The sequence below is a fragment of the Mustelus asterias genome, chromosome 2 (assembly GCF_964213995.1).
Source record: "Mustelus asterias chromosome 2, sMusAst1.hap1.1, whole genome shotgun sequence".
Classification (NCBI taxonomy): domain Eukaryota; kingdom Metazoa; phylum Chordata; class Chondrichthyes; order Carcharhiniformes; family Triakidae; genus Mustelus; species Mustelus asterias.
Window position 1 is genome coordinate 60,940,210 of NC_135802.1, and position 19,714 is coordinate 60,959,923.

The following is a 19,714-nucleotide window of genomic DNA, read 5'->3' on the forward strand; positions in this document are numbered from 1 at the left end:
TGAATGAACACCGCTCGACAATCACCAGGCAAGACTGTTCTCTTCCTGTTGGGGAGCACTTCAGCAGTCACGGGCATTCGGCCTCTGATATTCGGGTAAGCGTTCTCCAAGGCGGCCTTCGCGACACACGACAGCGCAGAGTCGCTGAGCAGAAACTGATAGCCAAGTTCCGCACACACGAGGACGGCCTCAACCGGGATATTGGGTTCATGTCACACTATTTGTAACTCCCACAGTTGCGTGGACCTGCAGAGTTTCACTGGCTGTCTTGTCTGGAGACAATACACATCTTTTTAGCCTGTCTTGATGCTCTCTCCACTCACATTGTTTTGTTTCTTAAAGACTTGATTAGTTGTAAGTATTCGCATTCCAACCATTATTCATGTAAATTGAGTCTGTGTCTTTATAAGCTCTGTTTGTGAACAGAATTCCCACTCACCTGAAGAAGGGGCTTGGAGCTCCGAAAGCTTGTGTGGCTTTTGCTACCAAATAAACCTGTTGGACTTTAACCTGGTGTTGTTAAACTTCTTACTGTGTTTCCTGGCACACACAGCTACTTAAAGCACAACATAGTAATGACTGAATAAATGAGTTGCTTTGCTGATTTACTGTACTGTATATTAGTATATTGAATGCTTTTTAACAATTTTATATCCTTCAACATAGTTTTAAATTATTTTCTTCAATAAATCCAAAATGCCAATCTGTGTTGCAGTGATTGGAAGTTTCTTTTGATATTGTTTCTTGCCAATTCCAAGGGCAACTTCTAAAGGGCAGCTTATTCATGAGGACAAGCAGAGTTGACTAAATTGTCATCTTTTTGAGTGATTTCTTTTTCAAGAAATCCAGAGAACAGAACGCTTTCATGTTATGCACCAGCTGCCAGTATTGAGTACTCTGATGTCCATTTTTTGTTTATAGAAAGTAATAATCAGGTAAGTCTTGCCTGCCACAGGAAGTTTATTTCCGAATTCAAATTCAAACTTAACCTTCTACCGTGCGAGATTCAAATCTGGAACCCCGGACCATTGCTCTAGGTTTGTGGTTTACCAGTTCAGTGACCTATGCCTCTCGGCCACAGGAGGCACCAAACTCCATATTAGTTCTCGAGGACTAGCAGCTGGCTCGTTGGACTCGGGGTATAATACTTGCTTTGGGGTTGCTTGTTGAAATTTGCAAGAGGTCTCGAATTTAAATACTGTACCAGCTCTTGTTTGCCATTAATATAAGATAGTCATCAAGATATCCAGTAGGGAGTTCAGAAGAAGCTTCTTTACCCAAAGAGTTGTAAGAATGTGGAAGTTTCTACCACAGTGAGTGGTTGAAGCAAATAGTATAGGTATATGCTTGTCTAGCTTCCAGCTTCTAGTTACATTTACGGTACAATTTTGCCATTGCTTTTCTTCAATAAAATTGGTGACCATATTCAGCTTATAAAAAAACCCCACAATTGATGGATGTTTAATACAATACAGTAAGACTTAATGTTGCATTTATTTTGTCAATGTGGCACCACCTAAATTTCTGATCTAGACGAATATATAGATTTATAACAATCTGAGGAACTAAAAATTAATTGCACTAGAACAGCTGAATTTAATCATGAAATAGATAATTTAATGTTTGCAGTTCCTACAGGAGGTTGAGTATGCTAACATCTCTCGCCTTCCCTTTGCAGCTTGGGGCCCATTTTTAGTCTCCATATCGGAAATTTCCTGCTTCTATGGGCAAATTATTTGTGAGAAAAAATGTAGTTTTACTTGGCTTATGCGGAAACCAGTTGAGTTTGCCAGACTGAGCTTGCATTGCCACCTCTGGAGCAAGTAAGCATAACAAGCTTTATAATAGAGTTTAAAGCTCCATCCTGTGGAGGAAAACACAATAGCAGCTGTTTGTCGGTTAAGTGTTTGAGCATCATCAGTCAGAGGTGTTTATGCCATTTAGGATATAACATCAAGGTAGCACTCAGCGGTTGATATTTATATAGAACAGTACAGAAAAGAAGGTAAGTGGCCAGTCTTATAGAAAGTAGGGGCGGCACGGTAGCACAGTGGTTAGCACTGCTGCTTCACAGCTCCAGGGACCTGGGTTCGATTCCCGGCTTAGGTTACCATCTGTGTGGAGTTTGCACATTCTCCTCGTGTCTGCGTGGGTCTCCTCCGGGTGCTCCGGTTTCCTCCCACATTCCAAAGATGTGCAGGTTAGGTTGATTGGCCATGCTAAAATTGCCCCTTAGTGTCCTGAGATGTGTAGGTTAGAGGGATTAGTGGGTAAAATATGTAGGGATATGGGGGATTGTGGTCGGTGCAGACTCAATGGGCCGAATGGCCTCTTTCTGTACTGTAGGGATTCTATGATTCTTGTGTTTTGGGAGCACTGGAGGATAGTCATAGGATCACGAGTAGGCCAGTCACCCAACTGAGCAGGTACAGCCAATCATGAGATTATGACTGATTTGCAACTGAACTCCATATACCCAATTTCATTCCAGATCCACTCATATCTTTGGTTAACAAAAACTTATCAGTCTCAGATTTTAATGTTAACAATTTAGCTATCATCAACTGTCATTTGCAAAAAAGAATTTTAAACTTCTACCACCCTTTGAATGCTTCCTACTTTCACTCCTGCAAGGTCTGACTGTAATATTTTAAGCTGTGCCTACTAGTCCTAGACTTCCCAAACAGCAGATGTAGTTTATTGATATTTAACCTATCTGTTTCCTTAATATCCTGAAAACTGGAGAGTTTTTTCCAGCTGGCTTGAAACTTGGAAATCCAACACACAGTGAGAAGGATAATAACAGACTTCATGAGGACATAAACTGGTAAAATAGTTATTCACACGGCAAATTAAATTTAACATGTCAGTGTCGAATGATATATTTGGGTAGAAAGGATGAGGAGAGGCAATATAATTTAAATGGTATAGTTATAAAAGGGATGCAGGAAGAGAGTCTTGGGGAGTAAGTAAATAAGTCTTTGAAGATGGCAGGATAAGTTCAGAAGGCTGTTTCTTTAAAAAAAATGGCACGACCTGCTGAATATTTCTATCACTTTCTGTTTTTATTTCAGAGTACTTATGTTTATGGTGTGCCATTGTTTCTGAAAATAAATAAGATACACTAATTTAAGTCTAATTTATTTAGGTGTGAGCAAGAATTTTTTGCCCTTTTTAACACATTTTGGGGACTGTTGGGAACTTGTTTGCAACGAACAACTGAGAGCAGCAGTTAACTAGGGTATAGAGGATGTCTTGTGTGTGCGCAATTAAAGGTCTGCTCTCTTGTAACTTAATATATAGATAGGGAAATTATTGGGGAAAATTCTAAAGGAGAGAATTAATATCCACTTAGAAAGGCGTGGGTTAATTAATGATAGTCGACATGGCTTTGTCAGATTTCAAAAATGTGATAATCTGTGCAGATGAGTAAAGTTCAGTTGATGTAGTTTATATGGATTTTAGTAAAGCTTTTGACAAGGTCCCACATAGGAGACTGATTGAGAAGGTTAAAGCACATGGAATTGAGCGAAACTTAGCAAGATGGATCAGAAACTGGCTTAGTAATAGGACACAAAGGGTAGTGTAGAAGGCTGTTCGAGTGACTGAAGGCCAGTGTCCAGTTGTGTACCACAAGGATCAGTACTGGGACTCTTATTGTTTGTTATATACCTAAATTATATAGATGAAAATGTGGGGGAAGCAAGTTTGCAGGTGACACCAAGATTGGTAGGGTGGTTAATAGTGAAGAAGATGGTTGTAGGTTACAGGAGTATATAGATGTGTTGGTCAGATGGGCAGAGCAGTGGCAGATGGTTTTTAACCCTGGTAAGTGCAAGGTAATGCACTTTGGAAGAAGATAAAAGATGAGGGAGTATTAAATGAATGGCAGGACACTGGAAACAGATGGATTTTGGGGTACTTATTCACTAGATCCCTGAAGTCAGCAGAGCATGTGAATAAGATAATTAAGAAAGCATGTGGGAACATTTGCTTTTATCAGTCATGGCATAGAGTATAAGAGCAAAGAGGTAATGTTGGAGTGGTTCAGAGCATTGATTAGACCACAGCTGGAGCACTTTGTGCAGTTCTGGTTACCTCACGATAGAAAGGATGTGATTGCACTGGAGGGGGTACAGAGGAGGTTCACCAGGATGTTGCCTGGGATGAAACATTTGAGCTATAAAGAGTGACTAGATAGTCTTGGATTGTTTTCTTTAGAGCAGAGAAGGCTGAGGGGGACATGATTGAGGTGTATAAAATTATGAGGGGTATGGACAAGGTGAGTAGGGAGCAGCTGTTCCCCTTGGTTGAAGGGCCAGTCACAAGGTGGCATAGTTTTAGGATGAGGGGCAAGAGATTCAAAGGGGATTTGAGAAACAAAATCACTGAGGGTGGTGGGAATCTGGAATGCACTGCCTGGGAAGGTAGTGGAAGGCAGAAACTTTAAAAAATATTCTGATGAGCACTTGAAATAATGGGATTAGCGCACACCTTTAGTGGTAGTTATTGTCGGTGCAGTCCCGATGGACCAAAGGGCCTTTTCTGCGCTGTATGACTCTATATAGCATTACATTTTGTTTTAGTTAGCTTGTGGTTGTAAGATCCATTGAATTGTTGGGTGAGATCATCATATCTCCAGACCCAGTGAACATGTAAGATGAGATAGAATTTAGAATATACTTGGGATGGTAGTGAAGAGGATGAAAGGAATAATCTATGTGGTGCACATTGAGCCATGTGCAGTTTCTTTAATTTGTCTTTCTAAAAAAGCATTTGGGGTTGAAGCCTAAATATAGTTTAGTAAAAATCTTACCAATTGAATGGAGCATTTCTATTCCACAGTTACCAAATACAGTTTTAAATCTTTCCAGCAGCAAGTGAATGTTTATAAGTGCCTTCTGAATAATGAGGAACAAACTCATAAGTGCCTGGACATTCCATTAATAAATATTCTGATGAAAAGTCTTTGTCCTGAAGCATTTACCCAGATGCTGCCTGATGAGTATTTCCAATGTTTTCTGTTTTTTATTATACTAAAAAGTGAAATACATACTTTTTCTAGCGATGTGTTGGTGTTCATTCAAAGTTATTTCAAGTTGCAACTCACAGTAGTTTTCTTGACCATCTTCAGGTGCCTGGAGTATCTGCTCCGAAATGATGCAAATCCTGGAATCCGAGATAAACAGGGCTATAATGCAGTGCACTACGCAGCTGCCTATGGGCATCGTTTATGTCTTGAACTTGTAAGTATGTTTAATTTGGCCAACTTTAAAATTAAACTAAATGCTTTCAATAGATGTTACATAACTAATTATTGAAGTAAGCAGCACTTGCTTAGCAATAACCTGTTCAGTGATGCTCAGTTTGGGTTTGTCCCGGGCCACTCCGCTCCTGGCCTCATTACAGCATTGATTCAAGTATAGACAAAAGAGCTGTAATCCAGAAGTGAGGTGAGAGCAGTATCAAGGCTGCATTTGATAGTGTGGCATCACCAATGCACGACCCCCTGTCTCTGTCACAGGGGGTACATGGCGGTCAGGAGAGCGGGCATATGGAGTGCCCAGGTTGCCACTCGCTCCATTTGCTGTCCGTGTTTGGCTTCAGTTTTCTCTCGGCAATGAAACTCTAGGATTTCAGCCCCTTCCCAGATGCTTTTCCTCCTCTTTGGGCAGTCAAGGGCCAGGGATTCCCAAGTGCCAGGGGAGGGAATGTTGCATCTTCCTTTATGTTGGGTATGGCTCCAGCCATTGCAGGATTTTAGTTTTGGCACCCATTATGTTCTACTTTTGTTTAATACTTTGTACTTTCATACTTTGATATTTGCCCCTCTTTCCTGACATTAGCTCTTTCGTCCATAGTTGGATTATGTCCGTGAAGCCAAATGGTTCTGGTGTACCCCAAACTGAGCATTGCTGAGGTGGTTATTGGGTGATTTGTTTTGCTCGATGGCACTATTGATGACTTCTTTCATCTGACCTATGTAGATCTTCATGTGCCATTGAGAAAAATCCATTGATGGAGAACAGTAATTGTAATTCCAACATTTAAAAGGTTTTGTATCAGCAGGACATGACTATGAGTTATCTGTTCCTCATACTCTGAAATTCCCCATCTCTTAGAAATGGATGGCTTTGAAACACAATAACCAAAATCATTGGACGCATTTTTATTTGAAGTGGTCTGCGGAATATGAAAAGAGCTGTCAGAAATCCTCTAACCATCATGTAGCACAATGTTCTGTGGCTTTTAAGCATCAATTTGCCGACTAGCTGCAATATCTAACCTGAAAGATAACAGTCTTGATAATTGTCTCAAAAATGATTTTAAAGTTTAATACAAAAACGTAGTGTAAATATTTGCATTCAACTGTGTACTTTTCACCAAGTCTATACACTGGAAATTATTTACAAATCTTCTGCATTGAATGGGATGGGGAAAATATTCTGGTTGCACTTTAAGTAATTTACTTCTATGGAGATGAAATTACATGTTCCCCATAGACATTCCTGAATAACTTAGCAATAACCGTGCCATTGTTTCAAAACAGAATTACTGGCCACCTTGAATTGGAAAAATTATATTACTCCTATTCATGAAATTGTAATAATTCACTTGTCAGAAAGGAAATGAATTTCATGAGTGGGCTTAAGGTACACAACACAAGATATAGAAGCAGGAGTAGGCCACCAGGCCCTTAAAGCCCGTCCTGCTATTCAACACGATCATGGCTGATCTATGCTGGCCTCAACTCCTTTTCTGTGCCATTTCTCCATAGATCTCTATTCCTTGATCTATCAAATATTTATCCACTTCCGTTTTAAATATTTCTAATGATCCAGCCTCCACTACCCTTTGGAATAGAGAATTTCAGAGATTCACCACCCTCTGCGAGAAGAAATTTCTACGCACCTCAGGGATGTCATGGTGGCACAGTGGTTAGCACTGCTGCCTCACAGCCGCAGGGACTCGGATTAGATTCCGGCTTGGGTCACTGTGCGGAGTCTGCACTTTCTCCCTGTGTCTGCGTAGGTTTCCTCCGGGTGCTCCAGTTTCCTCCCACAGTCCGAAAGACGTGCTGGTTAGGTGCATTGGCCATGCTAAATTCTCCCTCAGTGTACCCGAACAGGCGCTAGAGTGTGGCGACTAGGGGATTTTCACAGTAATTTCATTGTAGTGTTGAGGTAAACCTACTTGTAACAATAATAAATAAATTTTAAAAACTTTTAAATGACTGCACTTTATCTTGTAGCTATGTTCCCTTGTTTGAGATTCTCCCACTAATGAAAACATTTCACCATCTACCCTGTCCAGCCCCCTCAGGACATTATATGTTTGAATAAGATCACTCCTCACTCTTCTAAACTCCAAGGAATACCGACCCAGACCATTTAGTCTCTCTTGATCGGACAACCCTCTCATCCCAGAAATTAACCTGGTGAATCTCCTTTGGACTGCCTAAAAATTAACTATATCCTTTTTTAGGTAAGGGAATCAAAACTGTACGCAGTATTCCAGGTGAGGCCTCACCAACACCCTGTACAATTGCAACAGAACTTCCATATTTTTAAACTCCAATCCCTTTGAAATAAGGCCAAAGTGCTGTTTGCCTACTTAACTTACTTGTTGGACCTCCCTGCTAGCTTTTTGTAATTCATGCACTAGAACACCTAGATCTCTCTTCACTCACCTACAGTCTCTATCCATTTAAATAATACTCTGCCTTTTTATTCCTCCTACCATAGTGCATGTCCTCACACTTCCCCGAAGTCCAGGTTTTCACCCAGTCACCCAATGTATCTATATCCTGTTGCAGAATCACAATATCCTCATCACAACATGCCCTTCCATCTATCTTCAAATCATCAGCAAATTTGGAAGCATTACATTCTAGTGAACAATTGCAGGCTAAGAACTGTTTCTTGCCGTACTCCACTAGTCACATCTTTCTACTCTGAAAAGAACCCATTTAATCCAAATGTTTTAAATGTGACAGCCCGTTTTCAATCCATGCTGACACACCACCTCCAATTCCATTGACTTGTACTTTATATCATAGAATCCCTACAGTGCAATAGGAGGCTATTCAGGAATCACACTGGCTGTTTTCCAATCTTCTGGTACCCTCCTGGAATGTAGCAAGTTCCCTTCAAACATGCCCTTGATATTTCCCCATTTATGCTCTGACTTCTTGAGAGGTCACATTTTGGGGGTCTATAAACTACTTCCACCCTTGTCTTTAATCCCTTGCTATTCATGATTTCAATTCAAACCAATTCTACATCACTATCCACTGCCTTTATATCACAACTCAGCATTGCTCTGAAACCGTCCTTGATTAACAATGCTACCCCACCTCGTTTCCCTTTGGCCTGTTCTTTTGGAACATTATATACCCCGGAATGTTGAAAACCCAGTCCTGGTCACCCTGCAGCCATATTCCCTGCACCAACATTTATCTATTAGGCATAATCAAATTATCTAATTTAATGTAGTGCTTAAAAGGGGAGATGTGAAATAGCTGCTTTAGATTTTGTATTTATCATAGAATCCCTACAGTGCAGAAGGAGGCCATTCGGCCCATTGAGTCTGCACCGACCACAATCCCACCCAGGCCTTACCCCCACATATTTACCCGATAATCCCTCGAACCTACGCATCTCAGGACCCTAAGGGGCAATTTTTAACCTGGCCAATCAACCTAACCCGCACATCTTTGGACTGTGGGAGGAAACCGGAGCACCCGGAGGAAACCCACGCAGACACGAGGAGAATGTGCAAACTCCACACAGACAGTGACCCGAGCCGGGAATCGAACCCAGGTCCCTGGAGCTGTGAAGCAGCAGTGCTAACCACTGTGCTACCGTGCCGCCCTAACCTAATTTAGGTAATGCTGACTTCAATGGACTGGGGTACAGATTCTCCATAACAATCTGGGCAAGTCCACTAGTGGGCATAAAGACAAGATCTCAGTGGGAGATGTTCTAAAATGAATTGAATCATAATGACTTCAGATAAGAGCTCTTAATTGCTAAAATAACATGATTGGCAACTAGGGGTAAGGAATAGCTAAAACTAATAGCAGAAAAGCTGATTAAAATGCAAAAAATCCTGGCAAATTGAAAAGACACGAAGAGCAGCAAAGTGTGACGAACAACTATTAAAAGGGAGTTTGGAAAGCTCACAAAAGATATCAAAATCAATGTAATTCTTTTTTTTACAATTATATTCGGAGAAAGAAGTCGGTCAGCAGCATTGTTCTCCCCTTGACAACTGGTAATGATGATAATGGAAATAAGGAAGTAGCAGATATACTGAATAGTATTTATAGAAGACGAGCTGGTCAGCATACCAGTCATGCAAGGAAGCTAATATTGAATCAAGGACAAGACTCACCAAAATAATAGTAATGAAAACAGTGGCACTGAAGAGTAACAAGTAGCCAGGACCAGATAGATGGATTTGATTCCAGGATTCTAAAGGAAATAGCTGAGGACATTGCAGATGCCCCTACTGTTATCTTAAGTTTTCTCTCACTTTGTGAACTGTTCCTTTTGATTGGAAAGTTGTGTTTGTTACTCTACTTAAAAAAGGTGACAGAGAGTAAATTGAAGTATAGACCAGTTAGCCTGACATTTGTTTTTGGAAAATTACTGGTTTATGGTTCAGGATGAGTATTGTCTTGTGACCCGTCTTTGTTTGAGAATAAGGCTTTCAGTTTTAGTCCCATTCCCTATTTTCTTGGCTAAATTGCTCCTAAACTCCCCACTTGACTCGAATGGACTGATTTCGAAGAGTGATTTTGGTTTGGGAAATTATGGGCGGCACGGCAGCACAGTGGTGAGCACTGCTGCTTCACAGCTCCAGGGACCTGGGTTCGATTCCCAGCTTGGATCACTGTCTGTGTGGAGTTTGCACATTCTCCTCGTGTCTGCGTGGGTTTCCTCCGGGTGCTCCGGTTTCCTCCCACAGTCCAAAGATGTGCGGGTTAGGTTGATTGGCCATGCTAAAAATTGCCCCTTAGTGTCCTGGGATGCGTAGATTAGAGGGATTAGCGGGTAAAATATGTAGGGATATGGGGGTAGGCCTGGGTGGGATTGTGGTCGGTGCAGACTCGATGGGCCGAATGGCCTCTTTCTGTGCTGTAGGGTTTCTATGATTTCTTCCTCATTTGTGACTGATCAAGGCTTGGTACTGTGGAGAACTGCAGATGTGAACAGCAATTCTCTCATGTTATACAGTATGCATACTATTGCAAGTAAGATTGCTTATCTTCTTATGTGCTAAGCATTATACTTTCTTATTATATGTACACATTAGAGTTAAATAAGTGCCCATGTAGATACTTGATTACTTTTAGTTTTTATTATGGGCTGGGGATGCTTATAACTTTTGAGCTTTGCTATTTAATAAATTTGTTTTTTTATCTTCTCCAGATTGCAAATGAAACTCCTCTAGATGTAGTAAGTCATCACATTCGCTTTGTACCTTGTACCCTCATGATTTATCATTTAATATGTCACGGTCTTTAATACATAGATGTAAGATTGTGATAAATATATTTTAGTTGTGTACATTTAAAACCAAGCATTAATCCCTCCCCTATTTAGTTACTATTTTAATGTTGAATACAAGAGTGAGTCGATCTTTTCTATTTGCAGGACAGAAAAGCTCTGAAGGCTTAGATTTGCATATATATCAAATGTTACAATATTTATTTTGCATCAATATCCCCATCATGCCAAAAAGCTGCAATGGAAAGGCATTGCTCACAAACATCTGTTGTGTTAATGTGTACAGTTTTATTTAGTTTTGCATTATTTATTTACAACCCTGCAGAAAGATGAAAAAATATCTCTCCATGCTCACCCAATCCATTTAAAGGTGAAAGGTTGTGCATTGCCTTCCACAACTGCTAATTCCTAAGCAAAATGTTAGGCCAGTCTGAAAGCAGGATTTTTTGACTGATTTACTTATGCTTTTCAATAACCCTCAATGACAAAAAGTTAGCCATCGTGGAATTTATAATCTCCTTGGTTTTTCAGTCTCCCTTGGTCCCTTTATGCTATCTGGGTTGACATTTTCCTATCTTGAGATTGAATACATACTGCCCTGCTCCTAGAGCTTGTGTCAGTTATGTGTTTTTATGTTTTTTTTTAAAAAAGCATCTTATCTATTTTATTAGTTGATGGAAACTTCAGGTACAGACATGCTGAATGATTCTGATAACAAGGCACCCATCAGTCCTTTGCATTTGGCTGTAAGTAGAAAATACTTCTATAAATGCTCCGTTGTGTATCTGGACTGTATACAAACATTCTGGGCAGACTTCTTGGCTAGTTTCTCAAGGCTTGTAGTAAATTAACTGTTATGTGATCCAGGATATATTTAATCATCTCTGCTACTGCTGTTTTCCGACCACAGATATAAAATAACATTACATTCAATAGATTATGTGTTTTTTGAGAATGCATTTTTTCACATCTGTATGACTGGTAGTTTTCATAGCGACAGGAGGTTTATTATGTTGAATGTGGAGGAAAAGGTTGAAACATAGAAAATAGGAGCAGGAGTAGGTTATTTGGCCCGATTAGCCTGTCCCACTATTCAATATGGTCATGATCTATCTCAAGGCCATACTCACATGCTCTCCCCATATACCTTGACATCTTTAGAGTCTAAAAATATACCTCATTCCTTCTTAAATATATTGAGGAACTTGGCCTCCACAACCTTATGTGGTGGAGAATTCCACAGGTTCACTACCCTCTGAATTTTTCAAAATTTATTTTATGGGATGTGGATGTCATTGTCTAGACCAGCATTTATTGCCCTTCCTGAGTTGCCCTTGAGAAGATGGTGGTGAGCTGCCATCTTGAACTGCTACAGTACATGTGGTGTAGGTACACCCACAGTGCTGATAAGGAGGGAGTTCCAGGATTTTGACTCAGTAACAGTGAAGGAACGGCAATATATTTCCAAGTCAGGGTGGCGAGTAACTTGGAGGGGAATGTCCAAGTGGTGGTGTTCCCAGGTATCTGCTGCTCTTGTCCTTTTAGATAATAGTGCTTATGGTTTTAGAAGTTGCCACCTAAGGAACCTTGGTGAGTTCCTGTAGTGCATCTTCTGGTCCCGCCGCTGTCGATGGGATTTCCAATTGATGACATGCCACACTGCTGGGAAACACGTGGCAGGGGTGTGCCATCAATCGGACCAGAAGATACCATCTGTGTGAAGAGCCAGATGATCGCGTGCCCTATGTTATAGCTGATTAAGCTGATTGCTATTAATTAAAAGGCAGCTAAGTTGAACAATTTTATTTTTTTTGAAGATATTTTACTGTTTTTTTATTGTAAAGTAGCTCTGAAGTTTTAAATATTTTTTATGGATTGTTTTCTCAGATGTATTTTTGTTCAGAGCAAAATCTATTTTATCCTTTTTCAGGCATACCATGGTCACCACCAGGCTTTAGAAGTACTGGTACAATCTCTCTTAGATTTAGATGTGAGAAATAATAATGGGCGTACACCATTGGACCTGGCAGCTTTCAAAGGACATGTAGAGTGCGTGGACGTGTTAATCAATCAGGGAGCATCCATTCTTGTTAAAGATTTTGTGACTAAAAGAACTCCAATTCATGCTGCAGGTATGTACAAAGTTTATTGCCAGGGTATTTTTAAAATATTAAGCAAAATATATATCCCAGATTTTCACCGTCATCGTGTTTGTGCAAAATTTATATTTATGTTTATGCTATAACAGAAAGTCGCTGCTACATGGAACATATGAATAGTAGAATAGGAAAGATAATTCACATTCACTGAACTCAATTATTCTAGATCTGGTGCAACCACGTATGTCCTTTACCTACCTCTTACCCATGCAATCATCTGGAAAAGTGAAAATTGGGGGAGGGAGGACTGAGAACTTGTTACTAATTTGAGAAAACATCCATGAAATTTCTCTGAAACCCCCCCAAAGGCTAGACGGCAATAACCCATTAATCCTTATCACCCCAGATAGCTAATCTATCTAATCTAATCTAGCTGAGGTCAGAAATGTCCACCATTCAGGAACTTAGAACATAAGAAATAGGAGCAGAAGTAGGCCATCCGGCCCCTCGAGCCTGCCCCACAGGCTCCTTTTAAAATTCCTTTTCAGATTCCTTTTTAAAGAGCGAAAATAAATCCATACCCAGAGGGACTGATTCTTTGTAAACAAAGCCTTCAATAAATAAAAGGTTGCATAATATCTAATCTAACTCCCTGAATTTACTGTGCATGTCTTTCATCATTTTAAGTACCTCAACCATGTCCCTTGTAAGCCTGTATTTCTCTGACAATCTCAACTTTTGAAAACTGTCCTGTTCACTATGGCTTCTAAAGCTTGTTGATAAAATAATATCATCCTCTTCATTTATTCTAAAGCTTCAAAGTCCTTCAAGATGATTCAAAACTGGGCATGATACTTGTGTAAATATCAAGAATCTTGTATTGCTAAGTTTTATATTTGCTGGTTCCTGCAATGCATCCTAAAATTCTAGTTGCCTCCTTATAATCACCTCACACTTACAGTAAGTCCCAGGTGTGTTTTTGTTCCCGGAATGTTGCTTTCTCCTGGTAGTACACTTGATCTGCATATTACATGGCAAAGAGGAGAAATTCTGTTCCATTTAAGCTGGATGTAGGTAAAGTGGATGATGGATAAGTTTGACAAAAATCAAACCATTTACTTGCCTATTACTTTCATTTTTAATAGACATTAGTCTTAAAATTAGAGGGTAGGGCATTAAAAAAAGCAGACCTACCTGTAACTGGCAAGAAAATTATAGTGCCTCCTGCATGATTTTAAAATATTTCAGACACATGAATAGAGAACTGTAAATGTGTTAGCAAATGCCTTGTTGCTGAGTGTAAGTATTGGGAGGACCAAATCAACTCTGTCTGAGACCAACCATAGATCTGACCATTTTCACGTGATTCCACCTCAGTAAAATTGCCCAATTCCACCTCTACTACAACTCATCTGCTGCTGAAACCACTGCTGTGCCTTCCACCCTCATTCTACCCTGAGTAAACTTGAGGTCATCTAAACCTCTGGTGCACTGTGCCCTTATTTTGCATCAAGACCTGCAATCCATCACCACTTTGTTTGCTGATCTACTTTGGCACCCAGTTAAGCAATGCCTTCATTTTATTATCCTTGTTTCTCCATAGTTTCTCTCCTTTCTATTTCTATAATTGCCTACAACTGTCCAAATATCTGCACTCCTCCTTTTGAGCATTCCAATTTTAATGCTCCACCATTGGCAGCTGTGCCTTCAGCTCCCAAAACTCTAAGCTTAGGAATTATGGCCCTAAAACTCTACCTGCCTTTCCTCATTGATGATGCTCCTTAAAGCCTACCTGTTTGACCAAACTTTTGATCATAAGCCTTAATATTGCTCATGGTGCTCATTGTCAAATTTTACTTCAGAAAGACGCTATATATCTTTTTGGTATATCATACATGTATATAGTTGTTGTTAGAACAGTTGATGCAGTAAATTGCCTGCTGTTACATTCAGCTTGTTTTCTGCTCAGCGCCACAAGATTTAAGGTTGCGTTACAACAAGCAGGTCAAGAAGTTATGGGAGTTTCTGAATTGTTTTTATCATCATCTATTAAGTAACGAAAGCTTTAATGTCCACAATTTTAAAAGCATTTCAGAGCTCTCTGATGAAGTCACAGCCTGCCTTGAAGTATGCTCTTGTATCTGTAAGTGGAGCACATAATTTAAGATAACATAGAACATTGAACAGTACAGCACAGAACAGGATGACCAGCTATTACTTCCACCAGCACAGGATCCTGTCTCGAATGATTGCAGTAAAAGATTTTTTTTAAATCATACAATCATACAGTAGAAAAGCAAAGCTTTCATCTAGCCAAAAACATTTTTTGGGGGAAACTGCATATAAAACACAATGTTATTGTTATAAGAAAATGCTGTAACTGCAGGCAACAGTATGAAAATTGGTGCTTTCATATTTACATTTGGAAAAATAGCCACCTGACATTTTTCAGATTCTTCACCGATAGATGTGTAAAAGTGGAAGTGTACAAAGTAAATTGGTGAAGTAGATAATTGTTTAAATTTGTTTGCTGGAAGCAACGGGTAAGATAGATGTTTCTCGAGACTGGAAAGATATAGGAAGAGATGTTCTGTTCATGTGTGGTGGGCTGCTCTAATTTGTTAGATATGTGAATAATTTGGATTTTATTAAGAGAAGAGTGTAATTTGTCAAAAACACTGGGGGAGATTTTCAGCTCCCATTTTTTTGGGCAGGTTTGGCGACGGGAGTGCAAAATCTCGTGAGAGGCCCGAATTCTGTTCCCCACAGACGTAAAAGCATGATGTGAATGCCCCCAGCCAGTGACATCCCATCATTATAGAATCCCTGCAATGCATAAAGGGGCCATTTGAGTTCTGTCTCTGCCTGGGGTGGGAAAGCAGTCTGTTCCCATTTGGTGCAAAATCCCTTCATTTTCCCCTTTCCCTACTAAATCTGCATTCCAAGAGGGAAAACTGAGAGCAAAAACAGTGAGACACTCTGGCTAGATGAGGGAAATGACCCCAGCCACCAACAGCAGCAGTGGAAATTAAAAAGGTTCTTCCTCCTGCCCAATTCCAACTGAACTCTGGATGTGAGATCAAATTTCATCAACCTTTGAATCTGCATTAGCTTTCCTAATTACTTGCTGTACTTGTATACTAGCCTTTTGTGATAGATGTGTTGTGAAGTTGTATTACATTGTGCTGGTGATGTCAGAGGGGCCAACCAAGATTGTTTTCCCTTTGTGGTGGTGAGTTTATTTGGTGTTGCAACTCCATCTACCCCAGAAAATGGTGAATATTCCATCACAGAAATGGCGCAGAAGCTTTGAGGAGTCGGGAGGCGAGTTACTTGGTACATATTCTCAGTCTCTGTCTTTCCCCAAACAGTTTAGATGGTGGAGCCTCAGTGATGGTGGTGTTGTTGAAAGTGGGTCATGTTGTTGTACTTCTTATTTAATGGCAATTATCATTGCACACCATTAACCCTGCTTGAAAGTAATAGTACATGTCAGTCCAAAACTGGATTTTCAGCTGCTTAATTTCCCAAGCTGAGAATGAACCTGGACATTGTAGCAATTTTTTTAAAAAATGCAAATGATACAACATTTTGCACATGAATCATTCCATTCAATATTTTTTTTAATTTGCAGCAACAAATGGCCACTCAGAGTGCCTACGGCTCCTAATAGGGAATACTGACCTCTACACAGCAGTGGACATTCAAGATGGAAATGGACAGTGAGTAAACTAAAATATTTCTACTGCATGTTCCACAGGAAAAATAGACATTATCTGTGTAGATTAAATACAAATGCTTGGAAGAAATGAATTGTAGACTTAAATATTGATGTTTAAGGAGAAGATTACCATGAAAATAGTTATATTTGATGTAAATTGTTTTCTCTTTATGGTTATAGATTATATATATCAAATGCCTTAGCTTACACTTAGTAGCCATTCTGTAGCTGGCGGCAGGCTAGCATTTGGTGAATAAAATTGCTTGTATTGTAAATATTCACCAAAAGATTCTTTGCAGCTAAGGGCTACTTCATGGAATTAGTTCTGCTCCCTTGATAGCTGAACTGATTAAATCAGAGTACCTGAGCAATGCAGACAGCAATAAATCACGTCAGAGTTAGCGGATGTCTGATGGAGTGGAGATCAGGAGAATTAAGAAATTGTCTCTGCCCCCTAATGAACAACATGTTCAGTGGCCTTTTGGAAGTGCATATGTTAGGACAGAGATGCAATGCTTCCTTCCTTCCCAATCAAATGCCTGTCAACTTTGCTGTTTTATCTCTCATAAAGATGACTATTCGGGAAAAAAGACCTGGCACTTTGGGGGAGACGGTGTCGTGGTAACATCATTAAACTAGTCAAACGGATGCCCAGGCAAATCCTCTATGGCCACAAGTTCAAATTCCATTACAACAGTTGATGGAACTTAAATTAAAGTCAGGAATTGAAAGCTAGTCTCCGTATTGGTGACCACGAAATTATCATCGATTGCTGTAAAAACTCCGTCTGGTTCACTGATGGTAGGGAGGCAAATCTGCCATACTCACCTGGTCTGGCTTACTTGTGACTTCAAGCCTCAGGCAATGTGGTTGTGTTTAAACTGCCTTCTGAAATGGCCTGTTAAGCCACTCAGTTCAAGGGCATGTACAACAAATGCTAGCCTTGCCATGACACCCACATCCCATGAAAGAATAAATTTAAAAAAAACATTGGTTAGGCAACTGTTGGAGTTCTGGTGCAGTTTTGATCACCTCACTATAGGAAGGATGTGATTGAACTTGAGAGGATACAGAGGAGATTCATCAGTATGTTGCCTGGAATGGAGCATTGAGCTATAAGGAGAGACTGGATAGGTTTAGCTTGTTTTCTTTAGAGCAGAAAAGGCTAGGGGGGTGGAGGAGATGATTGATGTGTAGAAGATTAAGAGGAGTTTCGACAGGGTAAATAGGAAGCAGCTGTTCCCCTTGGTTGAGGGGTCAATCATGAGGGGGTGTAGTTTTAGGGTGAGGGGCAGGAGATTCAGAGGAAATTTGAGAAAAACATTTTCACTCAGCAGGTGGTGAGAATCTGGAATACACTGCCTGGGAAGGTAGTGGAGGTCGGAAACCTTACAACATTTAAAAAATATTTGGATGAGCACTTGATTCAAGGATATGGGTCAAGTGCGGGAAAATGGCATTAGCGCAACTTTAGTTGTGGCTATTGTCAGTGCCGACTCAATGGGCCAAAGGGCCTTTTCTGCACTGTACGACTCAATGACTCTGTACATTTGTCCATTCTTCTGGTAATCCTTTGTATAAACAGCATTGTGTACATGTTTTAAAATACTTGTTCAGTCACATTTGTACAAGAAACCTATTTCCAGTCTCCAATCTTGTTTGTTCATTGGCACGTACACTAATTTACATTGTGGTTGTATACTTAATCTATATAAAGAGTCAATGCCGAAATACGGTAACAACTGCTTCAACTATTGATGGAACAGCAGCCGTTGGAAAGAGGCACTGGCAATGTTACTATGGTGTGACTGTTGTTATTGCTATTTCTGCATTTTTAGATGCATCAGTGGACATGCCTTAAGCTTAAATAGCAATTTTATGGTCAAAGAAAAAAAACTGCAAATGCTAACATTTACAGAAGCTTGGCATTGGACCAATTCATAGTATTTTATAATCATAAATTATATTTGATGCATGTTGAGAGGTACAGGGTCACGATGACGACAACTATATTGTTAATAATTAGGTCATGTACTGAACAGTTATATTTTTACTTTTTTACATTTAAATTGCTTTATAAATGTTGAAATTAAAAGAAAATATTTCCTCAGCAGTGTATCACACTTTGTAAATTCATTTTTATTCTACTGTACATTTTCATTATATTACCAATATCCATAATATGCACTCAAAATACATGAACTAAACAGTTAATTTTCTTATGCTATATGTTTGCCTTAAAAAAACTTGCATACATGATGTAAATTTGGCATATAACTAGTTTGACTTGTTTCTTTGTTGTAGAACTCCTCTAATGCTGTCAGTTTTGAATGGACATACGGATTGTGTATGCTCACTTCTTAAAGGTGCAAATGTAGATGCCAAAGACAAATGGGGGAGAACTGCATTACACAGAGGGGTGAGTACTTTTTGATGGTCTGGCTCTTAATTCATTGTATAAACATGAATTCACGAATTCCACTCATGCATTGGCCTCTACTGCCATAACAGATGATGTTCAATGCAGAAGTGACGTAACACCCTAGGTGCAGTCCATTGGCTCCCGAGATGGACAGAAGCCGTCATTCACTCAAATATGAAGAAATCGTTGAGATGCTTTTGAAAGAGGCTACAGTTGCTACCTAAATTGTAAATGATAACATACCCCAGTCTCAGCTACTAATGCATGGTTTGTATTTCTAACTGGCTTTTAGTTGCTGAATCACACAGCAGAGAATTAGGGATAAACAGGCAGGCATATAATAAACTGAATACTTGTTGTTCGTTAATACAGAACTTAAGTACTGCTCATAAAAGAAACATGATGTTGAAGCTTTTCTTCTTGCACTCATCAGGACAATTTGCAAGAATACCAAATTATAAAGGGAACAACAATTTATGCTGCATGAGAAATGAGTGCTGATTGGTTGGTAAGCGGGCTCTGATTGGTATAGGCGTTGCCATGGAGAATGCACCAAGGACTGATAGTTAACTGCCAAACGAAGGCTGCCAAAAGAAGACTAATGCACATGGGATACAGGGTGATCTGACAAGGTGGATACATAATTGGTTTAGCGGTAAGAGACAGAGAGGGTGATGACAGACAGCTGCTTTAGTGACTGGAGGCCAGTGGCCAGGGATCCGTGCTGGGCCCCCTATTGTTCGTCATTTGTATAAATGACATTGATGACTATGTGGGGGATAGGATCAGTAAGTTTGCCGATGACACAAGGATTGGCCGGGTGGTTAACAGTGAGGTTGAGTGTCTTGGGTTAGGACGATATAGACGAGATGGTCAAATGGGTGTGTAAGTGGCAGATGGAATTTAACCCTGAAAAATGTGAGGAGATGCACTTTGGAAGGAGTAATTTGACAAGGAA

General features: G+C 39.9%; 1 protein-coding gene across 6 annotated transcripts in view; it reads left to right on the plus strand.

Annotated features, from left to right (window-relative positions):
- LOC144508221 (serine/threonine-protein phosphatase 6 regulatory ankyrin repeat subunit A-like) overlaps positions 1-19,714 on the plus strand; it is a 219,696-nt gene that overhangs the window by 172,160 nt on the left and 27,822 nt on the right. For all 6 annotated transcript variants that reach the window (XM_078236052.1, XM_078236060.1, XM_078236075.1 and 3 more), the window contains 6 exons: positions 5,135-5,246; positions 10,437-10,463; positions 11,186-11,260; positions 12,445-12,646; positions 16,248-16,335; positions 18,639-18,753. In XM_078236052.1, the coding sequence (XP_078092178.1) occupies positions 5,135-5,246; positions 10,437-10,463; positions 11,186-11,260; positions 12,445-12,646; positions 16,248-16,335; positions 18,639-18,753 (619 nt within the window). The remainder of the gene's footprint in view (positions 1-5,134; positions 5,247-10,436; positions 10,464-11,185; positions 11,261-12,444; positions 12,647-16,247; positions 16,336-18,638; positions 18,754-19,714) is intronic.